General features: G+C 45.1%; 2 protein-coding genes across 4 annotated transcripts in view; both read left to right on the forward strand.

Annotated features, from left to right (window-relative positions):
• Positions 1 to 3,546, forward strand: part of LOC310750455 (all-trans-retinol 13,14-reductase-like) — a 31,505-nt gene extending 27,959 nt beyond the window's left edge. The window contains exons 9-11 of one of the 2 annotated variants that reach the window (XM_083588637.1): positions 44 to 210; positions 948 to 1,107; positions 1,780 to 3,546. In XM_083588637.1, coding sequence (XP_083444763.1) covers positions 44 to 210; positions 948 to 1,107; positions 1,780 to 1,925 — 473 coding nt within the window. In that variant the 3' untranslated portion in view covers positions 1,926 to 3,546. The remainder of the gene's footprint in view (positions 1 to 43; positions 211 to 947; positions 1,108 to 1,779) is intronic. The other variant, XM_083588638.1, reaches the window with a different exon arrangement.
• Positions 3,547 to 10,594: 7,048 nt separating this feature from the next.
• The window catches only part of LOC310750454 (all-trans-retinol 13,14-reductase-like), a 22,166-nt gene continuing 12,813 nt past the window's right edge, over positions 10,595 to 19,947 (forward strand). For both annotated transcript variants that reach the window (XR_014542097.1, XM_083588636.1), the window contains exons 1-4: positions 10,595 to 10,813; positions 14,433 to 14,615; positions 15,452 to 15,693; positions 18,594 to 18,795. Coding sequence is in view for 1 of the 2 variants with exons in the window: in XM_083588636.1 (XP_083444762.1) it covers positions 10,600 to 10,813; positions 14,433 to 14,615; positions 15,452 to 15,693; positions 18,594 to 18,795 (841 nt within the window). In the remaining variant the exon portion in view is untranslated. The remainder of the gene's footprint in view (positions 10,814 to 14,432; positions 14,616 to 15,451; positions 15,694 to 18,593; positions 18,796 to 19,947) is intronic.

The following is a 19,947-nucleotide window of genomic DNA, read 5'->3' on the forward strand; positions in this document are numbered from 1 at the left end:
AACCACATCACTAATGAAACGCTTTGTGCCCGTTTCATTATAGGCAAGTCCACTCTAATTGTCCTGGCAGTTGCAAAATATGAATGGTTTGAGGAATGGAAGGAGGAAAAGGTTACTAAGAGGGGAGCGGAGTATGAGGCCTTCAAAAACTGTTTTGTGGACAACATAATGGAAACGGTTCTGAAATTTTACCCTCAAATAAAAGATAAGGTAAGGGCACTCCTTGTCTTGCACCATCAGTTGTGCAAACAGCAGCAAAGAAGGAGCTTTTTAGCTCTCTTTAAATAATTTCTAGCATAGTGTTTTAGAAATTGTTTGCACATAAAGTCCTAGATTTGGCATAGCCTAAGGATAGTGTTGCTCCCATCCTTTTGAGGTCATTTGAGGTTAGAGACATTACTGATAGCTTATTCAGCAAGCTCATAAGATCAGCTAGGGCTCAGGATGAGTGTCTCTGTCCTTTTGTTAGTCTCTTGGAAGCAAGGCCTGCCTTCTACTATTCATTATACTTTCTGTCTATCTGTTGCTTTCGCTCTCTCTGTTTCTATTTCCCTTCTTAATTTAAAGCCCCAAGGTTTCTTAAGGAGATGGTACAGTTCCCGAGATGTTCTGGCCCCAAACTGTGAACAGTTTGGGACCAGAATATCTCAACCAAGTTTAAAATACTGTAGCAGCAAGAAGATTGCAAAAGTCAAGATGGACTTGGAGCAAAACGTTACAGTGTGGAATGTTCCCATTCAGAGCACCAGCCAGCCATGCTGTTTTTGATGATAGGCTTTATTTTATTCCACTTCACCCCTTCCCAACAGACAGGCAGCGATCCCACTGAGCATACCCCCTGTCTTCCCTGTGCTATCCTTAAACCCTTTTAAAGGTTTCCCCTGATCCTACTGAAGAAATAACAACAAACCTCCCTGCCCATTTGATCTGTGTCTTTCTCTGAACAGATTGAGTATGTCTCTGCGGGAACTCCTCTCACCAATAAGCACTACATAGCTTCTGTCCAAGGAGAAATGTATGGTGCAGAGCACAGCATCTCCCGCCTCCAGGTGGAAGTCATGGCCACAATCCGCCCTCAGACCCCTGTCCCAAACCTCTACCTAACAGGTAAATGCTACTTCCTTACCAATTCCAGCCTGCCACAACCCTTCACCGTTAGACTTATTTAACTTCTTTAGCCTGTCCCATCCCAAGTGCATAGAATAGATGATGTTTCTGCGCTAGTCTCGACCCATTGATGGGCAGGGTTAACCTAGCTCATTAATGGCCACTCACTGGGTCCCAACAGTGGGCGACATTTGTGGCCTGGCACACAGCCCCGCCATCTTGGAGCCATGACGGAGAGTTAGGCTGTGGCTCCGCCCCCTGGGCTTGCCGCGGGGGGCTCTGGGTTCCCACCAAACCCAGGTGCTTTAAATCGGCCAATCCGCGGTGGGCCGGTGTGGGAGCTAGAGGCGCGGACCGGGCGAGCACAGACTTCGCCCCAGTCTGCTCCTTAGGCAGGCCTGATAGAGTACACCTGACTGGCTGGGGACCCGTTACTTCCGGGTCGCCGCAGAGCGCAACCCAAAAATACTTAACTTGAAGCTACTTTAACCCAAGGTATGACTATGTGAACATGCTCTCTGTCCATAGAGCATGAGACTCTTAATCTCAACGTGAGCCCCACGTTGGGCAAAAGATTCCTGCATTGCAGGAGGTTGGACTAGATCACCCTCGTGGTCCATTCCAACTCTACAATTCTATGATTCCTCCTTGTCTTTTGTTTTCCCCTGCCAGGTCAGGATGTCTTTGTTGGTGGCTTTCCAGGAGCACTTCATGGAGCCATTGTCTGCGCTTCTGCTGTCCTGAAGCGTAATCTCTACATCGACATCATGTGGTTATACGGAAAAATCAAAGCCAACAGTGCCAAGAAGAAAAACTGAGCCTTCAACCTCCACCTCAGAAAGAAAACTTGCTCCTCCTGCTATGTAGACTACCCGCTACCTGGTTTCTCCATTTCCCCTCCAGGGGATGTCAACAGGAACCAAAACTAGCCATATACCTTGGTTCATTATTGCAGAAAGTTCCGGTTCATGAGTGTCGCTGTGGAACAGGTTGCAGTTTAGTACGTAGGTCCATTAAGCCGTTCTGATAGGTTTGTCGTGGCAGAAATAAGGACTCTACCTTCCAAGCCCTCACGGGTCGGTTTTAAGCATCTTAGTGGTACCGTGGTACCCTAATTGGGGTGGCACTGGCAGGTCCATGGGCTTCAGTGCCAAGGAGAATTGCTGAAGCTACTAGAGCAGCGGTTCATAGTTCAACAACATCTGGGGACCCACAGGTTGAGAAAGGCTGTACTAGAGGCACCATTCCCTATATTTTGGGTGACTGAGTGAGAATTTGTTGTCCCAGGTGATGTAGAACTGAATTGCCCTTTCTCTACAAGGAAGGGTTTCCCTATCAAGTACCGTAACGCAGTGGTAGAAAGCATGTTTTAGATGCAGCGGGTTCCAGGTTCAGTTATTGGCATCCTCAGTTAAAGGATCTCAGGGAGCAGGAAAAGCATTTTCTTAAGACCCTGGGATGCTGCTGCCACTTGATCAGAGCAGCTGGACCAGTACATCTGACTTGTTTTTAAGGCAGCTTTGTATGTCCATGGTGCTAAAGACCAGGGTGCAGCACTCTTACGAAATGGTACTGATGCATTCTATGCTACGTATGGGAGCAATATAGGCTAGATCACTCGTAGAGAAATAAGCCTAGAGAAAGGGTTAATACAAAACGGGTGTTAGAAATGTAAACCAATTGCAGAAGTTTCCACAATTGCAGAAATATCCGCATTCACAACTGCCGTTTCCCCAACTGCCACATGGAAGTGGAAGTAGATGCAACTCTCTCCATGTTCCATCTGGTTCATGTTCACACTTTTCATGTCATGGACGTATGACAACGTAAGGAAAATAAACAGGCTTAACAGAGAAGAATGGGTGGCTTCAGTGCACTTGCTTCTATGAGGGGATAGAGCGCTTGTGGCAGTGCACAGTGTAAACATGTAAGGGCCTGAAAATGTAGAGCAGTGTTCAGGCAGAGATAAAGCACAGCATTTTGTTTCCTCTCTCTCCTTCCTCTCTCCCTGCCCCAACACCTTGTTATTTTTTAAGATTAGGGTGGGTACAAATGTTCTGTTCCACTTGCAGTTGCCATCTGCTCACAAAACACCAATTTTTAAGCTTTGGGATAGAGGGTTGTGCGAGAAAAGTGAAAATTTAAACCCAAATACAGTGGTACTTTGGTTCTCAAACTTAATCCATTCCGGAAGTCCGTTCCAAAACCAAAGCGTTCCAAAACCAAAGTGCGCTTTCCCATAGAAAGTAATGCAAAATGGATTAATCCGTTTCAGACTTTTAAAAACAACCCCTAAAACAGCAATTTAACATGAATTTTACTATCTAAGGAGACCATTGATCCATAAAATGAAAGCAATAAACTATGTACTGGAGTCACACAATCAGTAACTGAACTGGGTTCCACACAGTCACAAAAACAAAAAAAAAGTTGCAAAAACAGAAACTCAAAACAAATTATGCCCTGGAATTTCGACCATGTTGTTGTTGTTGTTGTTTAGTCATTGAGTCGTGTCCGACTCTTTGTGACCCCAGAGCACGCCAGGCACTCCTGTCTTCTACTGCCTCCTGCAGTTTGGTCAAACTCAAGTTGATAGCTTTGAGAACACTGTCCAACCATCTCGTCCTCTGTCATCCCCTTCTCCTTGTGCCCTCCATCTTTCCCAACATCAGGGTCTTTTCCAGGGAGTCTTCTCTTCTCATGAGGTGGCCAAAGTATTGGAGCTTCAGGATCTGTCCTTCCAGTGAGCACTCAGGGCGGATTTCCTTCAGGATGAATAGGTTTGATCTTCTTGCAGTCCATGGGACTCTCAAGAGTCTCCTCCAGCACCATAATTCAAAAACATCAGTTCTCATGCAAGTAGACACCCTTATTTAGTTATCAACGAACACGAAGAAAGAAACATCCTCCAGCAAACCTATTTCACTGCTAATTGAACTAAATTTCGATTTTCCTTACTGAAAAATGTTTCCACCTTTTCCCACAACTGACAGCTGAGACACCTGACAGCAAAGTCTGCTTGGCCGCTGACCCTTATGACTCAGCCGCGTTCCAGTGGGAAAATTGTATTGTGATTTCTGTACTTTTATCATTTAACACCCTTTCCTTTCGGCCAGTTTCTCTAGAGCTAAGGGTGCAGAGGGAAGTTCCTTTGCACAATCAAAAGTCCTCTCACTAGCACATCTGTTTAGCTGGATGCTGCCCATCATCTTTGTTCAGGGCTGTAAAAATAACTTGCACATAACCAAGTATTCTGTTGCTGATCATAAAGAGCAAATGACTTGAGAAACTGGGGCAGATGATGTCAATGGCAAAGTCAATGCAATTTGTATGTTAGTTTAGGTAGAGAATATGCATGTCAGACTTTTATGGAAATGTACATGGTGCCCGATATATGTATTTATGTAGAAATGTATTTTCCCCCTTTGATTTATGGTTTTACTGGTTTATGAAAACTAGATCGGTACTTTTTTCCCCTTTGCTGTCCTTTTGTGGGGAGGAGCCATCACTCACAAGGCAGAACCATAGATCAGTGATAGGGAATGTGTTTTGCCTTCAAAAGATTACAGGTTCGTCCCCTGGTATCTCCAGAAAGAGAGCGTTCTTTCATATCACCAGCTATTTGAGAAAGCCATTTTCAATCAGAGATGGACAGTACTGGGGCAAGATGCACTGGCAAAAAACCGTGTTAAATGTTTTGTCTCTTAGTTTTGTAGAAGAATACACTTCATGTTTTACAGTATGTATTTTCTATAGAAAAATATATATAACATGTGGACCAGCTCTGTGTCTCAGTCTTGCAATTGTTTTGAACTACTTTTTCTTTTCTTTTCTTTTTAAAAAAATGCATTTTTCTTCCATCGTGGAACACAAGCAGTGCCAGATTTACATATAAGCTAAACAAGCTATAGCTTAGGCTTTTTTCGGGGCCCCCAAAAAATGTATAGGGGAAAAAACTGGATGTACACTTCCAAAATATAAGATAAAAAACAAATACAATAAAACCTACATGCAGTTAGTGCTTAATAATTATTTCACTATTAATATACTTCTTCTTAATTGTATTTCACTGTTAATGTACTACTTCTTAATTGTATTTCAGTTCAACAATTACTTTGATAAAATACACATTTTGTTATCTGAAAATGGCTTTAGTTACCTATTCAGTCCATAAATTACCATATAGCATATATATGGTACACAAAAAATAGTGACAATTTGTTGTTGACAAAGGACAGCTGGACATATAAAGGGCCCCATTACTTTCAATAGCTTAGGGCCTCTTCAAACCTTAATCTGGCCCTGAACACAAGGCAGTGATTTGCATGTGGCTCCCAGGCAGTTACATATCAGGGCACTCTGACCGGACTCTGACTTGCTTTAGCTGCAACAAGGTGGTGGTTTCATGTGTCTTCATACCATACCCTACCAAAAAAAAAAAAAGGAAGGGAAGGGAAGGGAAGGTGGAGTAGAATGAGAGTCTGGAACCTTGCATAGTCCCTCTGTGTCTCATTTGAGGCCCATACGCGAGAAGCAGAAGGACCATGCTGCTGGTGGAAAGATGTACCCAGCATAAAAAAACTGGGGAGTGCAGATTGAGGATTGAAGCTGGCTGCCGGTGGTTAAATCCCTTTGCACTCCGCACAGGTAGTTTTACTCTGAGCACAGCATAGTCCTGCAAAGCAGGATAGCAGCTATTTTATCTTCCACATCGCGCACACACACTAGGGGGTAGGAAGATCATGAGCTCTCCTGTGGTGTGGGGGAGAATTACCATATTTTTCCATGTATAAGACTGTTAAGTTGTGGGTGAACATATCAGACAACACAGCGATTCTTCAAACAGCTCTTATTTATTCACAGGCCAGAACAGAACTGAGCTGAAGGGTTCAGCCAACCTGCTTATATAGAGCTCAACTACAAAGCAACAGTAACAACTTTCTGTAACTATCCAATCACTGAACGTCACTTTCAATTCCTTATTTGCATATGTGAACCTGAGTGAAAACTATCTACAGTATCCCCCCGCTGGCCCAGGGTGAGAACTTCAGTACATAACAAAGACGAGGTTTTTCTACTTTAAAATAATGTTTAAAAATGGGGCTCGTCTTATACATGGGCAATGCATGGGGGGGGGAGACTAGTGATCGGTTGCAGCCGCGAGCTGCAGCTTGTCAGCGGCGATTGAGTGGGTGATTGTTGGCTGCATGAAGAGCTGCTTTGGATTGGCTGCTCCTGCGTTAATTGGGTAGTTTATGGTTTGCTGCAGCAATGGCTGCTGTGGATTGGCTGCAGCAGCGGCAATTGGGCATTCAGCTTCCTGCATTCAGGTTAATGGTTTTCTGCATTCCCTGCCCAAAAATAGCTGAACAACCTTGGGCAATCCCCCCCAAAAAAGCTCAACAACTCTGGGGCATCTCCCCCCATTTTCTTAAATTTGAGTCCCCCCAAATACACAGGGGCGTGTTATACACAAAAAAATACGGTAAGTAGCTGCCTTGGAGTGGAGGGCAAAACAATAGTGATGCTTCATCTGCCTGATTCAGAAGGAAGAGGTGGGGGAAGTTCAGGAGCTGCTCTGTGTTCCCTAGAGCAGTGATAAATCAAGTTCTATAAGTCTGGAACCTTTAACAGTCTTGAGGCCAGAGCTCTTTAGGTGGTAAACGTATATTCACAAAATGTGAGAACTGCAGTCCTGTTGCCCCACACATTTTGCTGAGTGCAAACTCTGGATGTCTGCCACAAAGTGCTGTCCTTAAAGCGCCACTGCATTAGAGACAAAATTAATCCATCCTACAGAGATTTCTAGGGGACGTGGGTGGCACTGTGTGTTAAACCACAGACCCTAGGTGCTAGGTACCCCTTAAGTATCAGCAGCAAGAATACTACTGGCCCAAAAATGGAAGCAGGAAGAATTACCATCGACAGAAGAATGGAGAATGAAATTAATGGACTATGCAGAATTAGATAAATTAACAGGAAGGATCCGAAACTGACAAGATCACAAGTTTACCAAGGACTGGAGTAAATTTGTGGACTATATGAAAAGCATTTGTGATACGCAAATAACGTTTGTGGGTTTACAGGAAGCTTTGTGAAGAAATAATATTAGAAACACTGTAAAAAAGGGAATAAGGGAATAGGTTTTATTTAAAACAAAAGGCAATGTTAAATTTAGAATTGCGGATAGAAGATTAGAAAACGGAAGATTCGCAGATGAGCTGAAGGAAGTCAAAATTATGTATCTGTGATAATACTGAAAATGTATATTGGAAACTGAATAAAAATATTAAAAAAATAAATAAACCACAGACCCTAGGACTTGCCAATCAGAAGGTTGGCGGTTTGAATCCCTGTGACGGGGTGAGCTCCCGTTGCTCAGTCCCAGCTCCTGCCCACCTAGCAGTTCAAAAGCACATCAAAGTGCAAGTAGATAAATAGGTACCGCTCTGGCGGGAAGATAAACGGCGTTTCCGTGTGCTGCTCTGGTTCGCCAGAAGCAGCTTAGTCATGCTGGCCATGACCCAGAAGCTGTGTGCTGTCTCCCTCGGCCAGTAAAGTGAGATGAGCGCCGCAACCCCAGAGTCGGCCACGACTGGACCTAATGGTCAGGGGTCCCTTTACCTTTACCTTACAGAGATTTCTAGACAACCTGGTATGTGGTATGATAGTTAGAGTATCAGATATGGGCTGGAAAGGGGTATCCAGGTTCTAAATCCTAACTCAGCCATAAAGCTCCCTGATTTACCTTGGACTAGTCCCACACACAAGCATAGCCTAGTCTACCTCAGAGGATAAAGCGGAGGTGGAGAACTCTGTTTGTTGCATTGAGATCTTTGCAGGAAAGGCAAAGGTTTGTTTTTTAAGACTTACCTATAAATAAACTCCACCTAAATAGTAGACCTCCTGGGTCCATGAGACTCTGTTGGACCAATCTTTGTTGAATTTTGCTTATTTTATGTATTTATAAACTACTGCACAGCCCAAAGCCGCTGAAGACAAAAGTGAGATGAAGTACAAAAAAAAAGGCATGCTCTAAAAACAAAACCATTTCTACAGATGGTGTTTTGCCATATGGCAAAAAATAAAAGCAACAAGCAAACAAGCACTTTTTGTTTAGACACCCTTTTTTTTAATTGCTTAAAATAAAAAAAGCTGACACCTGTTTTATCTACCACAGCTGTCTGTTTACATTGTATAGTCTCTGTTTTTACATTGTATTTTATAATATTAAAATATTGCATTGTAGTTATGTGAATTGTTGTTAGCTGTTAGCAGTGGTGCGTAAGCACTGGAAGGTGATATATGAATGTTTGTATGAATGAATCCACTGCAGGAGTTGCTGGAAGGAGCCATGCAAGGCATCATCCAACCATTTTAGGGACCACTAAGGATTTGGGTCATGGGACGCGGGTGGCGCTATGGGTTAAACCACAGAGCCTAGGGCTTGCCGATCATAAGGTCGGTGGTTCAAATCCCCACGACGGGGTGAGCTCCCATTGCTCGGTCCCTGCTCCTGCCAACCTAGCAGTTCGAAAGCACGTCAAAGTGCAAGTAGATAAATAGGTACCACTCTGGCGGGAAGGTAAACGGTGTTTCCATGCGCTGCTTTGGTTCACCAGAAGCCGCTTAGTCATGCTGGCCACATGACCCGGAAGCTGTACGCCGGCTCCCTCGGCCAATAAAGCGAGATGAGCGCCGCAACCCCAGAGTCGGCCACGACTGGACCTAATGGTCAGGGGTCCCTTTACCTTTACCTTTAAGGATTTGTGTAAGGTTTACGCCCTAGCCTCTTCTTCCAATATCCCTGCTCAGAGTTTTCCTTCCCAGGTTGACAAGTCGCACCTGCCCCTAAAAGTGGCATGACACCTGCTATAAATGCGTAGCGCAATGAGACCCAAAAGTCTTGTAGCACCTTCTCTGCCCTCTGCCCTGTGCTCCGTTGTGTGTCTGGTCCAATCTCATGTCTATGCAGAATTCTGCTGCCCAAGCCGTCCAAGTCTTGTTGCTCCTGCTCCTCCTTAAATCCCCAGGCTGACTTTTCTCCTATCTGGACCAGCTTTTCCAGCCTTTCCCTTGCTCTCCCCTTCCTTTTTTGTTTCTGTCTCCTGATAAACCTCTGTCTCGCTGGCCTTCCTTCTTCCAACCCTGCCTCCTCCTCCTCCTTCTTTGGTGATCACATGTAGCAGAGTAAGATTGGCTTCCATGAACACGGTCTTAACAGTGAGTCCGTAAGTGACTGTGGAGGCCAATTCTGGATCCACGCATCCTTCCACAGTGGGGACATAGGTTTCTGGGCAGGAGTTGATCACGGTGAATGTTTGCCAAGCATGCCTTCCTCTTGGCACATTTCTCCCTTTCGTCCTGAGTTTGAACGTCTTCAAAGCCCATGACACCTTTGGTAAAGGCTGTTCTCCCATTGGAGCACTCCCAGGCCAGTGTTTCCCAGTTGTCAGTGTTTATACTACATTTTTAAAGATTTGCCTTGAGAGAGTCTTTAAACCTCTTTTAGTTGACCACTAGCATTACGCTTTCCATTTTTATAGTTCGGAATAGAGTAGTCGCTTTGGAAGACAATAATCAGGCATCTGCACAACATGATGAAGTTGATGTTGAAGAATCATTGCTTCAACACTGGTAATCTTTGCTACTTCCAGTACACTGGCATTAGTTCCCCTGCCTTCCCAAGTGATGCATAAAATTTTTCAGAGGCACCACTGATGGAATCTTCTGAGGAGTTGGGGATAGCATTTATAAGTGGTCCATGTTTCACAAGCATACAGTAAGGTTGGTAGTACAATAGCTTTGTAAACAAGCATTTTGGATTCCCTCTGACTGTCCTGGTCCTCAAACACTCCGCACTTCAAGCAAAATTTAACAATTCCAAAATACAGGTGTGCTTTCACTTTCGCAAGATTGAATATACTGCCTTCGGATGGTTGATTTCAAAAAATTCCATTGGAAAAACGGTTATGTCCATGTGGAGATGGCAATATTGAGTCAGTGGCTCATGTGCTTCTGGCTTGCGCTCTCTATAAAGATTTGAGGAGTGAGGTTCTTACCCCTCTACTATTGTCCAAGGCGGGACGCTCAACCATTGCTACCGTGTCCTTACTTTTAGAAGATCAAGATGATCAGGGGACAGCAAAAACTGCAAGGTTTTTAAGCAGGGGCAATTAGAATAAGATCTAATATTTGATTATTGCTATAAACCCCTCTATCTTTTACCTCTATCTTCAGTACATCTTATTTTATTGCTATGGCTAGTGGCTGATGCAAATAAAGATTCCATCTATCTGATCTCTGCGCTTTAATCGGGAGAAAAGCTTTGTTCGCAGAGCTCACCGACCCTCAGCTCTCCAAGGTCTCCCGCGCGCTCGGAGGATGTCTGTGGCGCTCTTCCCAAGTTCAAGTGCAAGGCTGAAGTGCGCCTTTAAGGGGCAGGAGCGCGCGGGGGCCAGCCTACTAGAGGGAGGAGGAGGAAGTTGCTGTATGTCTGCGCCCTTTGAGCCGGCTTCTCACTTTCGCGTCCTCGCAGCACTTGCCATGTGGGTGTACGCGCTCGTGGGCGCGCTCCTCCTCCTGGGCATTTGGAGAGCTCTGGGCACCCGCAGCGCCTCTTCCAACCCTTTCCGGGCAGATTCCAGGCGGCCGCCCGCGCCTCTGGTGACCGACAAAGATGCGCGCAGAAAGGTCCTCAAGCAAGGTAGCCACCGGCCAGCCCCAGCTAGCCAGCCCCGGCGTGGGGCGCTGCCAGGCTGGCAAAGGGAGCTGCTGGGTGGGGGGTCAAGTGGCGCGTGAAGGATACCCAGTGGTGCTGGGCAGCGCGGGAGTACTTAACTGCACTCGCCGTGCCAGCCTATGCATGTTTACTCCAGAGTAAAGTCCGCGTTTACTCTCGCGTAATTCGTGCAGGCTAAGAGAAGGACTCCTGCTGGTTTCTGTTGCTTAGTGCCCTGTTGAGTTCAGTTCTTGCTTTGTGTGCCAAAGTTCATCAATCTGGGCATTCCAGGAAAAAGATCTGGGTTAGAGGTGCAAAAAATCCTTCTCCGCTGCCCCCTGGCACTTACTGGGCTCTGACTAGTGCAGACTTCTCCCCTTGCACAGGCGTAGCCAGGAATTTTTGTCACGGGGGGGGGGCGGGGCGGGGGTCAGGCCTTTTGATTGGGGGGGGCGGAGAGAGAACCTCAGTTAGCTATGTATTTTTATTGATTTTTGTTGGTGGGGGGCAGCTGTCCCTCCCTGCCCCCGCTTGGCTGCCCCCGCATCCCTGTGTCTCACTTTGACCTTAAGTGCCCAACACTTTTCCCCACAAACATCCCCCTTCACTCTTATCATCTGACACCCTTCCTTAAATCCTTAGACTGACATCCTGTCTTGTCTCAAATCCCACACACGTTTCCAGTCCCTACAGGTCACAGGCCTCCCTTGGCCTGCTTTACATGAGCTCCTGGACCTTTTCTCTCCCAGTTTGTCAGCACCCCCCACTTTCCAAATGTTTCCTGGCCTTCCAAGCGTGCCAGAGACTCTCCCGGACTACCACTGCGGTGTTCAGGTACGACTTAAGGAGTGGGAGCACTCTGGAGACGTCCTTTAGGGTGGAGGAAGTAGCAGCATCCCTGCTAGTGCCTTCAATAGCCAACCTCCAAACCTCTGCAGCACTTCAGGGATTAAAATGGTGGGTGGTCCTGTTCCCCTCCTACTTGCCATTTCCACAGCTTTCATCATTCAGAGCACCACCAAACACGGAGGCCCAATTTGGCCAGGCTCCCCTGCCTTGCAGTCAATGTCATCGTTTCCTGCTGGTGGCCAAGGTGCTTATACAACCATCACCCCAGTCAGCCGATTGCTGAACTCTTGCCCAACCCTGTTCATACCACATGGGAGAATGATATCAGACTGATGCCAGGTGATTGACAAATGGATAGCCCTGCCTAGCTGTCAATAATCCCTGGGGTTTGGGGGAGGTCAGGCTCTTGCCTGCTCTCTGAATCTGGTCCTTCTCCTGCCCTGTCCCGCGCCCTCCAGTTTAGGAGAACTAATCACACTGACCCCTCCCCACCTTCTCACTATATAGAAGGATCTGGCAACTTCTGTTTCAGTGTATCTGAAGAAGTGTGCATGCACACGAAAGCTCATACCAAGAACTAACTTAGTTGGTCTTTAAGGTGCTACTGGAAGGGGGAAAAATTTTTTTTGCTTTGACTATGGCAGACCAACACGGCTACCTATCTGTAATTGACCCCAGAGTTCAGTCTACTGTCAGTTTGTTTCAGTGAGGCAAAAAAATGCACACCAAGAACAAAACATCCCATGCGTTCAACTGTGTGCTCAGTGAGCACAAAGAGAGAGAGAGCTTTTAATGAGTGGGCTGCTGCTATGCTGTTTTTATTGTAATTATCTGTATGTTTTTAATAGAGTTTTATTTTTAGCTCTACGAAAATTTAATTATTGGGGTTTTTTCCCTATGTTTTCAGCTGTTCTTATTTTTATCTGTATGCCACCTTGTGTTCCTGTCAGGGGAAAAGGAGGGGTATAATTAAATTTATATTTTATGATATACATTATACACGTATTGACATATGCATGTTGAGCTCTTTCATGAGATGAGGGATCCTGGTTGGCCTCGTGTGGAAGATACGTAGGGCCCTTTTCATGGTTGTCAAATGACACAGTCAGCAGATGTGTGTCTAGTCCGTATGTCGGCATCAGGCGCCAACTCCAAGCCCCACTTATCTGGCCCTCAGAATTCTCTCCAGTCCTTGCTTCGTGCCTCAAGGGATTTTGCCTTGCTGGAATATGTCCTGGGAGTCTTAGAATGCTTCTTGCTTGTTCTGGGTGGAGGGTGGAGAAAGGGAGGAGGAAAAGTGGCCCTCAGGCTGAAAAATGTTCTCCACCCTTGGATTAGTGTGATGTAGAAATCAGAAGAAATGGAGGCAGTGAGAGATTTTACTTTCTTGGGCTCCATGATCACTGCAGAAGGTGACAGCAGTCACGAAATTAAAAGACGCCTGCTTCTTGGGAGAAAAGCAATGACAAACCTAGACAGCATCTTTAAAAGCAGAGACATCACCTTGCCAACAAAGGTCCGTATAGTTAAAGCTATGGTTTTCCCAGTAGTGATGTATGGAAGTGAGAGCTGGACCATAAAGAAGGCTGATCGCCGAAGAATGGATGCTTTTGAATTATGGTGCTGGAGGAGACTCTTGAGAGTCCCATGGACTGCAAGAAGATCAAACCTATCCATTCTGAAGGAAATCAGCCCTGAGTGCTCACTGGAAGGACAGATCCTGAAGCTGAGGCTCCAATACTTTGGCCACCTCATGAGAAGAGAAGACTCCCTGGTAAAGACCCTGATGTTGGGAAAGACGGAGGGCACAAGGAGAAGAGGACGACAGAGGACAAGATAGTTGGACAGTGTTCTCAAAGCTACCAGCATGAGTTTGACCAAACTGCGGGAGGCAGTGGAAGACAGGAGTACCTGGCATGCTCTGGTCCATGGGGTCACGAAGAGTCGGACACGACTAAACAACAACAAGAAATCAGAAATCAATGGCTGTGTAGTTCTCTCCCAAACAGTGGACTAGCTACCATTCTTAAGCAGCTGCCTAAACAGGAATGAGGAAGGTTTTATATAATCTGGTTAAATTAACTGCAGCTAGTGCCTTGTAAAACAGACATGATGTGCCGCAGGTGGTTTTTACCTTTCGGTTGTCGCTTCAAATTAATGGAAATACAGCCAGCAGGCAAGGCGTATGGAACTCAGATATGGATCAATCATGCATATATAAAAGCTAAACGCTGCTTTACCAGAGTCATCGGTTCTCACCCTTTGTCAGCTGATCCATAAGGCCTTTGCCTAACAATCAAGATCGGTGACAAAATTACGAGGTCCTCGGTGCCTTTCTTTTTAAGATAATTTTGTACATTGCACAACTTTCGGGAGGGGGGAATCTTGCAAGATTTCCAGCTCATCTGGGGTATTTTTACCTTTGAAACAAATCTTTTTTTAAAAAAAATGTGAACAATAGGAAGCTGTCCTGGGCAGAATCAGACCAGTGCTACATCTAGTTCAGTACAGTCGTACCTCGGAAGTCGAACAGAATCCATTTCGGAAGTCCTTTCAACTTCCGAAACATTCAAGCACTGCTTCTGATTTTCTTATGGTTTCTTCACTGCCTCCAAGCTGTTTGCAAAAACCTGCTGCATCTGCAACAGTTACCTGAGCAGGGCCTCTTCTGCTACAGCATAGGAACTAGCCTATCTACAATGATGCCGTACGGAACAGGAGTTGTTCATGCCTTTTGTTTCTCTTTCCCCTCCAGGCTTCTCCAAGGACAAAGTTCCTGGCAGTCTGGATGCCATTGTCATTGGAAGCGGTTATGGGGGCCTCGCGGCGGCCGTGATGCTCTCTAAAGCTGGGAAGCGCGTGCTGGTCTTGGAGCAGCATGGGAAGGCAGGGGGATGCTGCCATACCTTCAACGAGAAAGGTTTCGAGTTTGACGTGGGTAAGGTGACCTAGTCAGGCTGGGCATGGGCCGGAGCAGTTATATATATATCCTTGGACTTGTAATGAGGACTAAATCTTGCTTGTATTCCCAGTACGTTTCTGAGCACAATTCAAAGTGTTGCTGCTGACCTTTAAAGCCCTAAACGGCCTCAGCCCAGTATACCTGAAGGAGCGTCTCCACGCCCATCATTCAGACACTGAGGTCCAGTGCCAAGGGCCTTCTGGCGGTTCCCTCCCTGCGAGAAGTGAGGTTACAGGGAACCAGGCAGGGCCTTCTCGGTAGTGGCGCCCCTCCTTGCAGAACGCCCTCCCATCAGATGTCAAGGAAATAAACAACTATCTGACATTTAGAAAACATATGAAGGCAGCCCTGTTTAGGGAAGTTTTTAATGTTTGATGTTTTATTGTGTTTTAATATTCTGTTGGGAGCCGCCCAGGGTGGCTGGCGAAACCCAGCCAGATAGGTGGGTTATAAATAAATTATGATGATGATGATGATGATTAATTGCATTGGCTTTGTATGACTTCTAAATGGAACCAGTACACTGCATTTTGCACCAGTTGATGTCCCCAAATCAAGTTCAAGGAAGGCCCCATTGCAGCAGTCAAATCAGGAGCTTACCAGAGCATGGAGTACAGTAGGACTGATATTTTATTAAGCTAGTTCATTTTATTTAACAAAATGTATATGCCGTAAAATCTCTAAGCAGTTTAGAGAAATCTCTCACCCAAATACCAAGTCCAGTTTAGTATACCCTTCCCAGATCCTAAAATTTAGGAGCTAATCTGTTGCTATTGTTCTTTCACTATAACACTTCGTGGGTTTTCTTCCAGGGATCCATTACATCGGGCGAATGCAAGAGAATTCTTCCCAGCGCATGATTATTGACCAACTCACGGATGGGCAGCTCCAATGGGCCCAGATGGACTCTCCCTTTGATACGGTTATTCTGGGAGATCCTGATAACTGCAAGAGGTATTACCTATACAGTGGGAAGAAGAAATATACCGAAGGTCTAAAGAAACAATTTCCTGGTGAAGAAGCTAATATTGATAGATTTGTGACACTTATAAAGGTAAGCCTTTTAAAAGTGGTTCTGGTGAAAGGCCTCTTAAACTGGCTATCGAGTCTTAATTGGTTTACATTAATAAGGTTATTTTAACCAAAAAAAACCAGTTTAAATGTATATACTATATAATTAATTAAATCTATCCTTTATTAGGCATAGCAAACCACACATTATCAGACACCGTATACAAATTGTGCAAAATACGAGCTCAACATAACAAGGTTTGTCCCAGTAAGATCTTTATGCAAATTGTTTAAAAAAAAACAATTTGCATAAATAGTACAATACAACATTACCACATCACCAATCAATTAAGAACCACTAGATCTCTTTATAATGGCCCAGTCTTTCTACATGGACAGCACTAAAAAATTCAGCCACTATTAAAGTACCGTATTTTTCGCTCTATAACACGCACCCGACCATAACACGCATGTAGTTTTTAGAGGAGGAAAATCCGTAGGCATGCCACCCGTAGGCATTTCCTCCATAACACGCACAGACATTTCCCCTTATTTTCTAGGAGGAAAAAAGTGAGTGTTATGGTGCAAAAAATACGGTAATTTGATCATTCCTGTCCGAGAGCAGGTCCTGAACCGTTGGTAGCATAGAATTGAGCCTATTGTGTTGTAAGGCCTCTAATTATTTTCTTCTGGCATAAATGCCAAAATCACAAGAAAAGAAAATGTGCTCCAAAGTATCAGGTTCCTGTTTACTACATTTGCAGAGACGCTCTGATTCTGGGAGAGCTAAATATCTTCCTCTTACTATCTTCAAGGGAAACATTAAATCTGGCTAACATAAACAGCCTGCACAATTCATGACTCTTCAGATTTGTCATGTATCCCTTTTGAAAATCTCTACACAAAGGGAGATTGAAATAGAGAGGAGAGCAAGTGCCCTACTTTGCAACCTCGAGAGTGGAGAGAACACTTTTTTTCTGTAAGATTCTTCCTGATAATTTCCCAAATATCTTTGGGGTCAGAATTTTCAAAGTCAGTTAGATTAAGCCCTATCGAGTTCAATTTTCTCCTACAAATCAATGATAAATTGTAATTACATTATATACTATATAAATGTAGTACATTTCTTCCAAGTTGCTCAAGGCAGTGCACACACGGTTCTCCCCTCCCCATTTTATCCTCAGAACAACCCTGTTTGGTAGGGTGAGCTGAGAGACAGTGAGTGTACCTAAAATCACCCAGTAAGCTTCATGTGCTTTGCTGTTTTGCTGTCCAGCCACTTCCTTGTGCTTAGCAGAACAAAATGCTAAAATTCTCAGTCCTTGTGCTTGTAACACTGATGTCGTCATCTTTTAAATTTTGTTCAGTTTTTTAACAATTTAACAGTGTGTAACACTTATACATTCTCGATCTAGATAACACAGAAACAAATAAGAAACATTTCTGATGGAAATATTATATAATAGTACAGTGGTACTTCAGTTTTCAAATGTACAGTCATACCTCGGGTTAAATATGCTTCGAGTTGAGCGCGTTCGAGTTGCACTCCTTGACAACCCGGAAGTAACGGAGCACATTACTTCCGGGTTTCACCGCTTGCGCATGTGCAGACGCTCAAAATGACGTCATGCGCAGAAGCGGCGAAAAGTGATGCGCACGTGCACAGACATGCCATCGCTAGTTACGTTTACCTCTAGATGTGAACGGAGCTCCGGAACGGATCCCGTTCGTATCTAGAGGTACTACTGTAATCCATTCCGGAAGACCGTTCGAGTTCTGAAACGTTCAAAAACCAAAAACTCAGCAGCTGGCAGCTAGACCTCAGAATCCTGCACTCAGCAGAAGCCCTGTGGCATGTTAGACATCCAAGGCGTCTTTGTATTGGCAATAAGTTATATGAAATCAAAATACAGAATAGACGGGAGGTTGGGTCTTTAGTGTTAAGACCAATTTATGTCTTATTGTTTGTTAAGAAAAGTCTGTGTCGATTGCTATTTCTGTGTGTACCGTATTTTTCGCTCTATAAGACGCACTTTTTCCCCTTCAAAAATTAAGGGGAAATGTGTGTGCGTCTTATGGAGCGAATGCAGGCTCCTTGGCTTCAGCGATAGCAACGCGAAGCCTCCTAAGTGCAGAGGAAGAGCTCCCCCTGCGCTCCGGAGGCTTCACGTTGCTTTCGCCGAAGCCGCCTGAAGCCCCCGGAGTGCAGCGCGAACTCCCACTGCGCTCCGGGGGCTTCAGGTGGCTATCCGCAAGCCTTCGGAGCGCAGTAGGAGTTCCCGCTGCGCTCAGAAGGCTTGCGGATAGCCGCCTGGAGAGCAAGAGGGGTCGGTGCACACCGATCCCTCTTGCTCTCCAGGCTTCGCTTCGCTGGAGAGGCGCTGCACAGTTTTCCCTCTCTGCGCAACGCCCCTCAGGGAAGCAGGAGGAGAAATGGAAGGGGCTCTGTTTCTCCTGCCGCTTCACTGAAGGGGCGCTGAGCAGAGAGGGGGAGAATTTTTTTTTCCTGTTCTCCACCTCCTATGGTCTGGTGCGTCCTATAGAGCGAAAAATACGGTAATTTGGTGTTTGTGTTTTCTCTTTTTTCTTTTCTTGTTGTATCAATAAATTTTTTTTTTAAAAGGCATCTTTATAAACTGAAGCATTTACCCTGGGTTTACAGCGTTCGTAAACCAAAATGTTCATCAACGGAGACGTTCAAAAACCGAGGTGCCACTGTATAGCTATTTAGTTAACATCAAGAAAAGAAAACAAAAAAGAGAGAAAGCAGGGAAGGGAGAGCAGGGAAGGCGAAAAACAAGAAGAGAGATGAAGGATCTGTTTGTTGAAAATCAGACAACATTTCTTATGTATGTTCATTAGCATTAAGACGGAGGTCTTCTGCTGCCTCTGAGATTTGTGCCTCACTGTTTTTCCTTCTTTCTCTGCCCCTCCACCTTGCAGAAAACTGCCAGAGGAAGCACCCACATGGGGATTCTGAAAATGCTCCCGATGCCCTTGGTCTGGTTTGTGAACCGCACTGGCCTGCTGGCCTGGATCTCTCCTTTCTTTAGAATGTCAGTCAAAAGCCTTTCAGAAGTGGTGGCTGAGTTGACATCAAATGCAGACCTGAGAGCAGTCTTCAGTTATATCTTCCCTACCTATGGTAAGTGATGCCCTCTCCTGCCACCTGAAAGGAGCATACGTTACATAAGGACAGTCCCTTTGGCCTTTCTAAGGAGGCATAAAGGAGCCTTTCCTAGTTTCATCTGGTCGATTAAACTTATAACTTCGGTAATGGAGACAGGAGGTCACTCATCCGAGAGAGTAAAAGTGGCATGATCCTGACTATCAGTTGGGATACAGTCATCAAAGGTTCTCAGGCAGGGTGGAAGGGGAAAGAACTTGCCCATGTGAAGACCACCTGGTGGAAACCCTCACACATATGGCTCTTAATTGTAAACTATATGCTGAACTCCGTCAGCAATTTCTAGATCAACTCTGCATCCCCAAATGGAAACCAGAGTTGGAGGTCATACATTTTCTACTACTGGGGAATGATCAGGAGCTCACAAGTTAGTGGCTAAATATCTCTATTTGGTTTTTTGCCGTCGAAATACACTGCAGACGTCTGATCTCCCTGGAGACCGAGAGATGTGACAATAGACTGCTCTGCCTCCTTTCTTTTAGCAAATGTTTTGTGCCACTGGGGAAGTGGTAATTCTGTATTGATTTGTTTTGGATGTTTGGATGTGATGCCAATAAAAGGTTTGATGATGATGATGATGATGATGATGATGATGATAAAGGAGCCTCTTCTATGCATGGGTGGAACTAGACAATGAAGAGAATATCAACACGGCAGCCGCTGATATCAAGAGTCTAGGGTCTCCTCCTTGCCCTTGTACCGTCCAGTAAAAATCAAAAGTATTACTTGTCGTTGTGTTTAGTTTCCCTGGGCCTACAAATGACAGCCTATGAAGTGTAGAAGAAGGGGAGAAGCTTAGCATGATAACCTCCTGTCATATGTTGACATTGACCCTATGTCACCAGCAGAGATGGGACAAAGAGACACAAGACTGCTGCTTTCAGTGGCAGCCGTCTGTAATGAACATGGGAAGCTAGTTCATCAAGCTCAGTATTGTCTCACTGTTGGTGCCTCTCCAAGATCTCAGGCAAAGGTCTTTGACTTCACCTTCTGTCTGATCCTTTTTTTAACCAGGGTGCAGGCTGGGGGTTAAACTTAGGACCTTCTGCATGCAGGCAAAGCATGTGCTCTGTCAATCCACTCATGATAGATTCAAAGAACCACTGGATT

This window comes from Podarcis filfolensis, assembly GCF_964270895.1.
Source record: "Podarcis filfolensis genome assembly, chromosome: 15".
Classification (NCBI taxonomy): Eukaryota; Metazoa; Chordata; class Lepidosauria; order Squamata; family Lacertidae; genus Podarcis; species Podarcis filfolensis.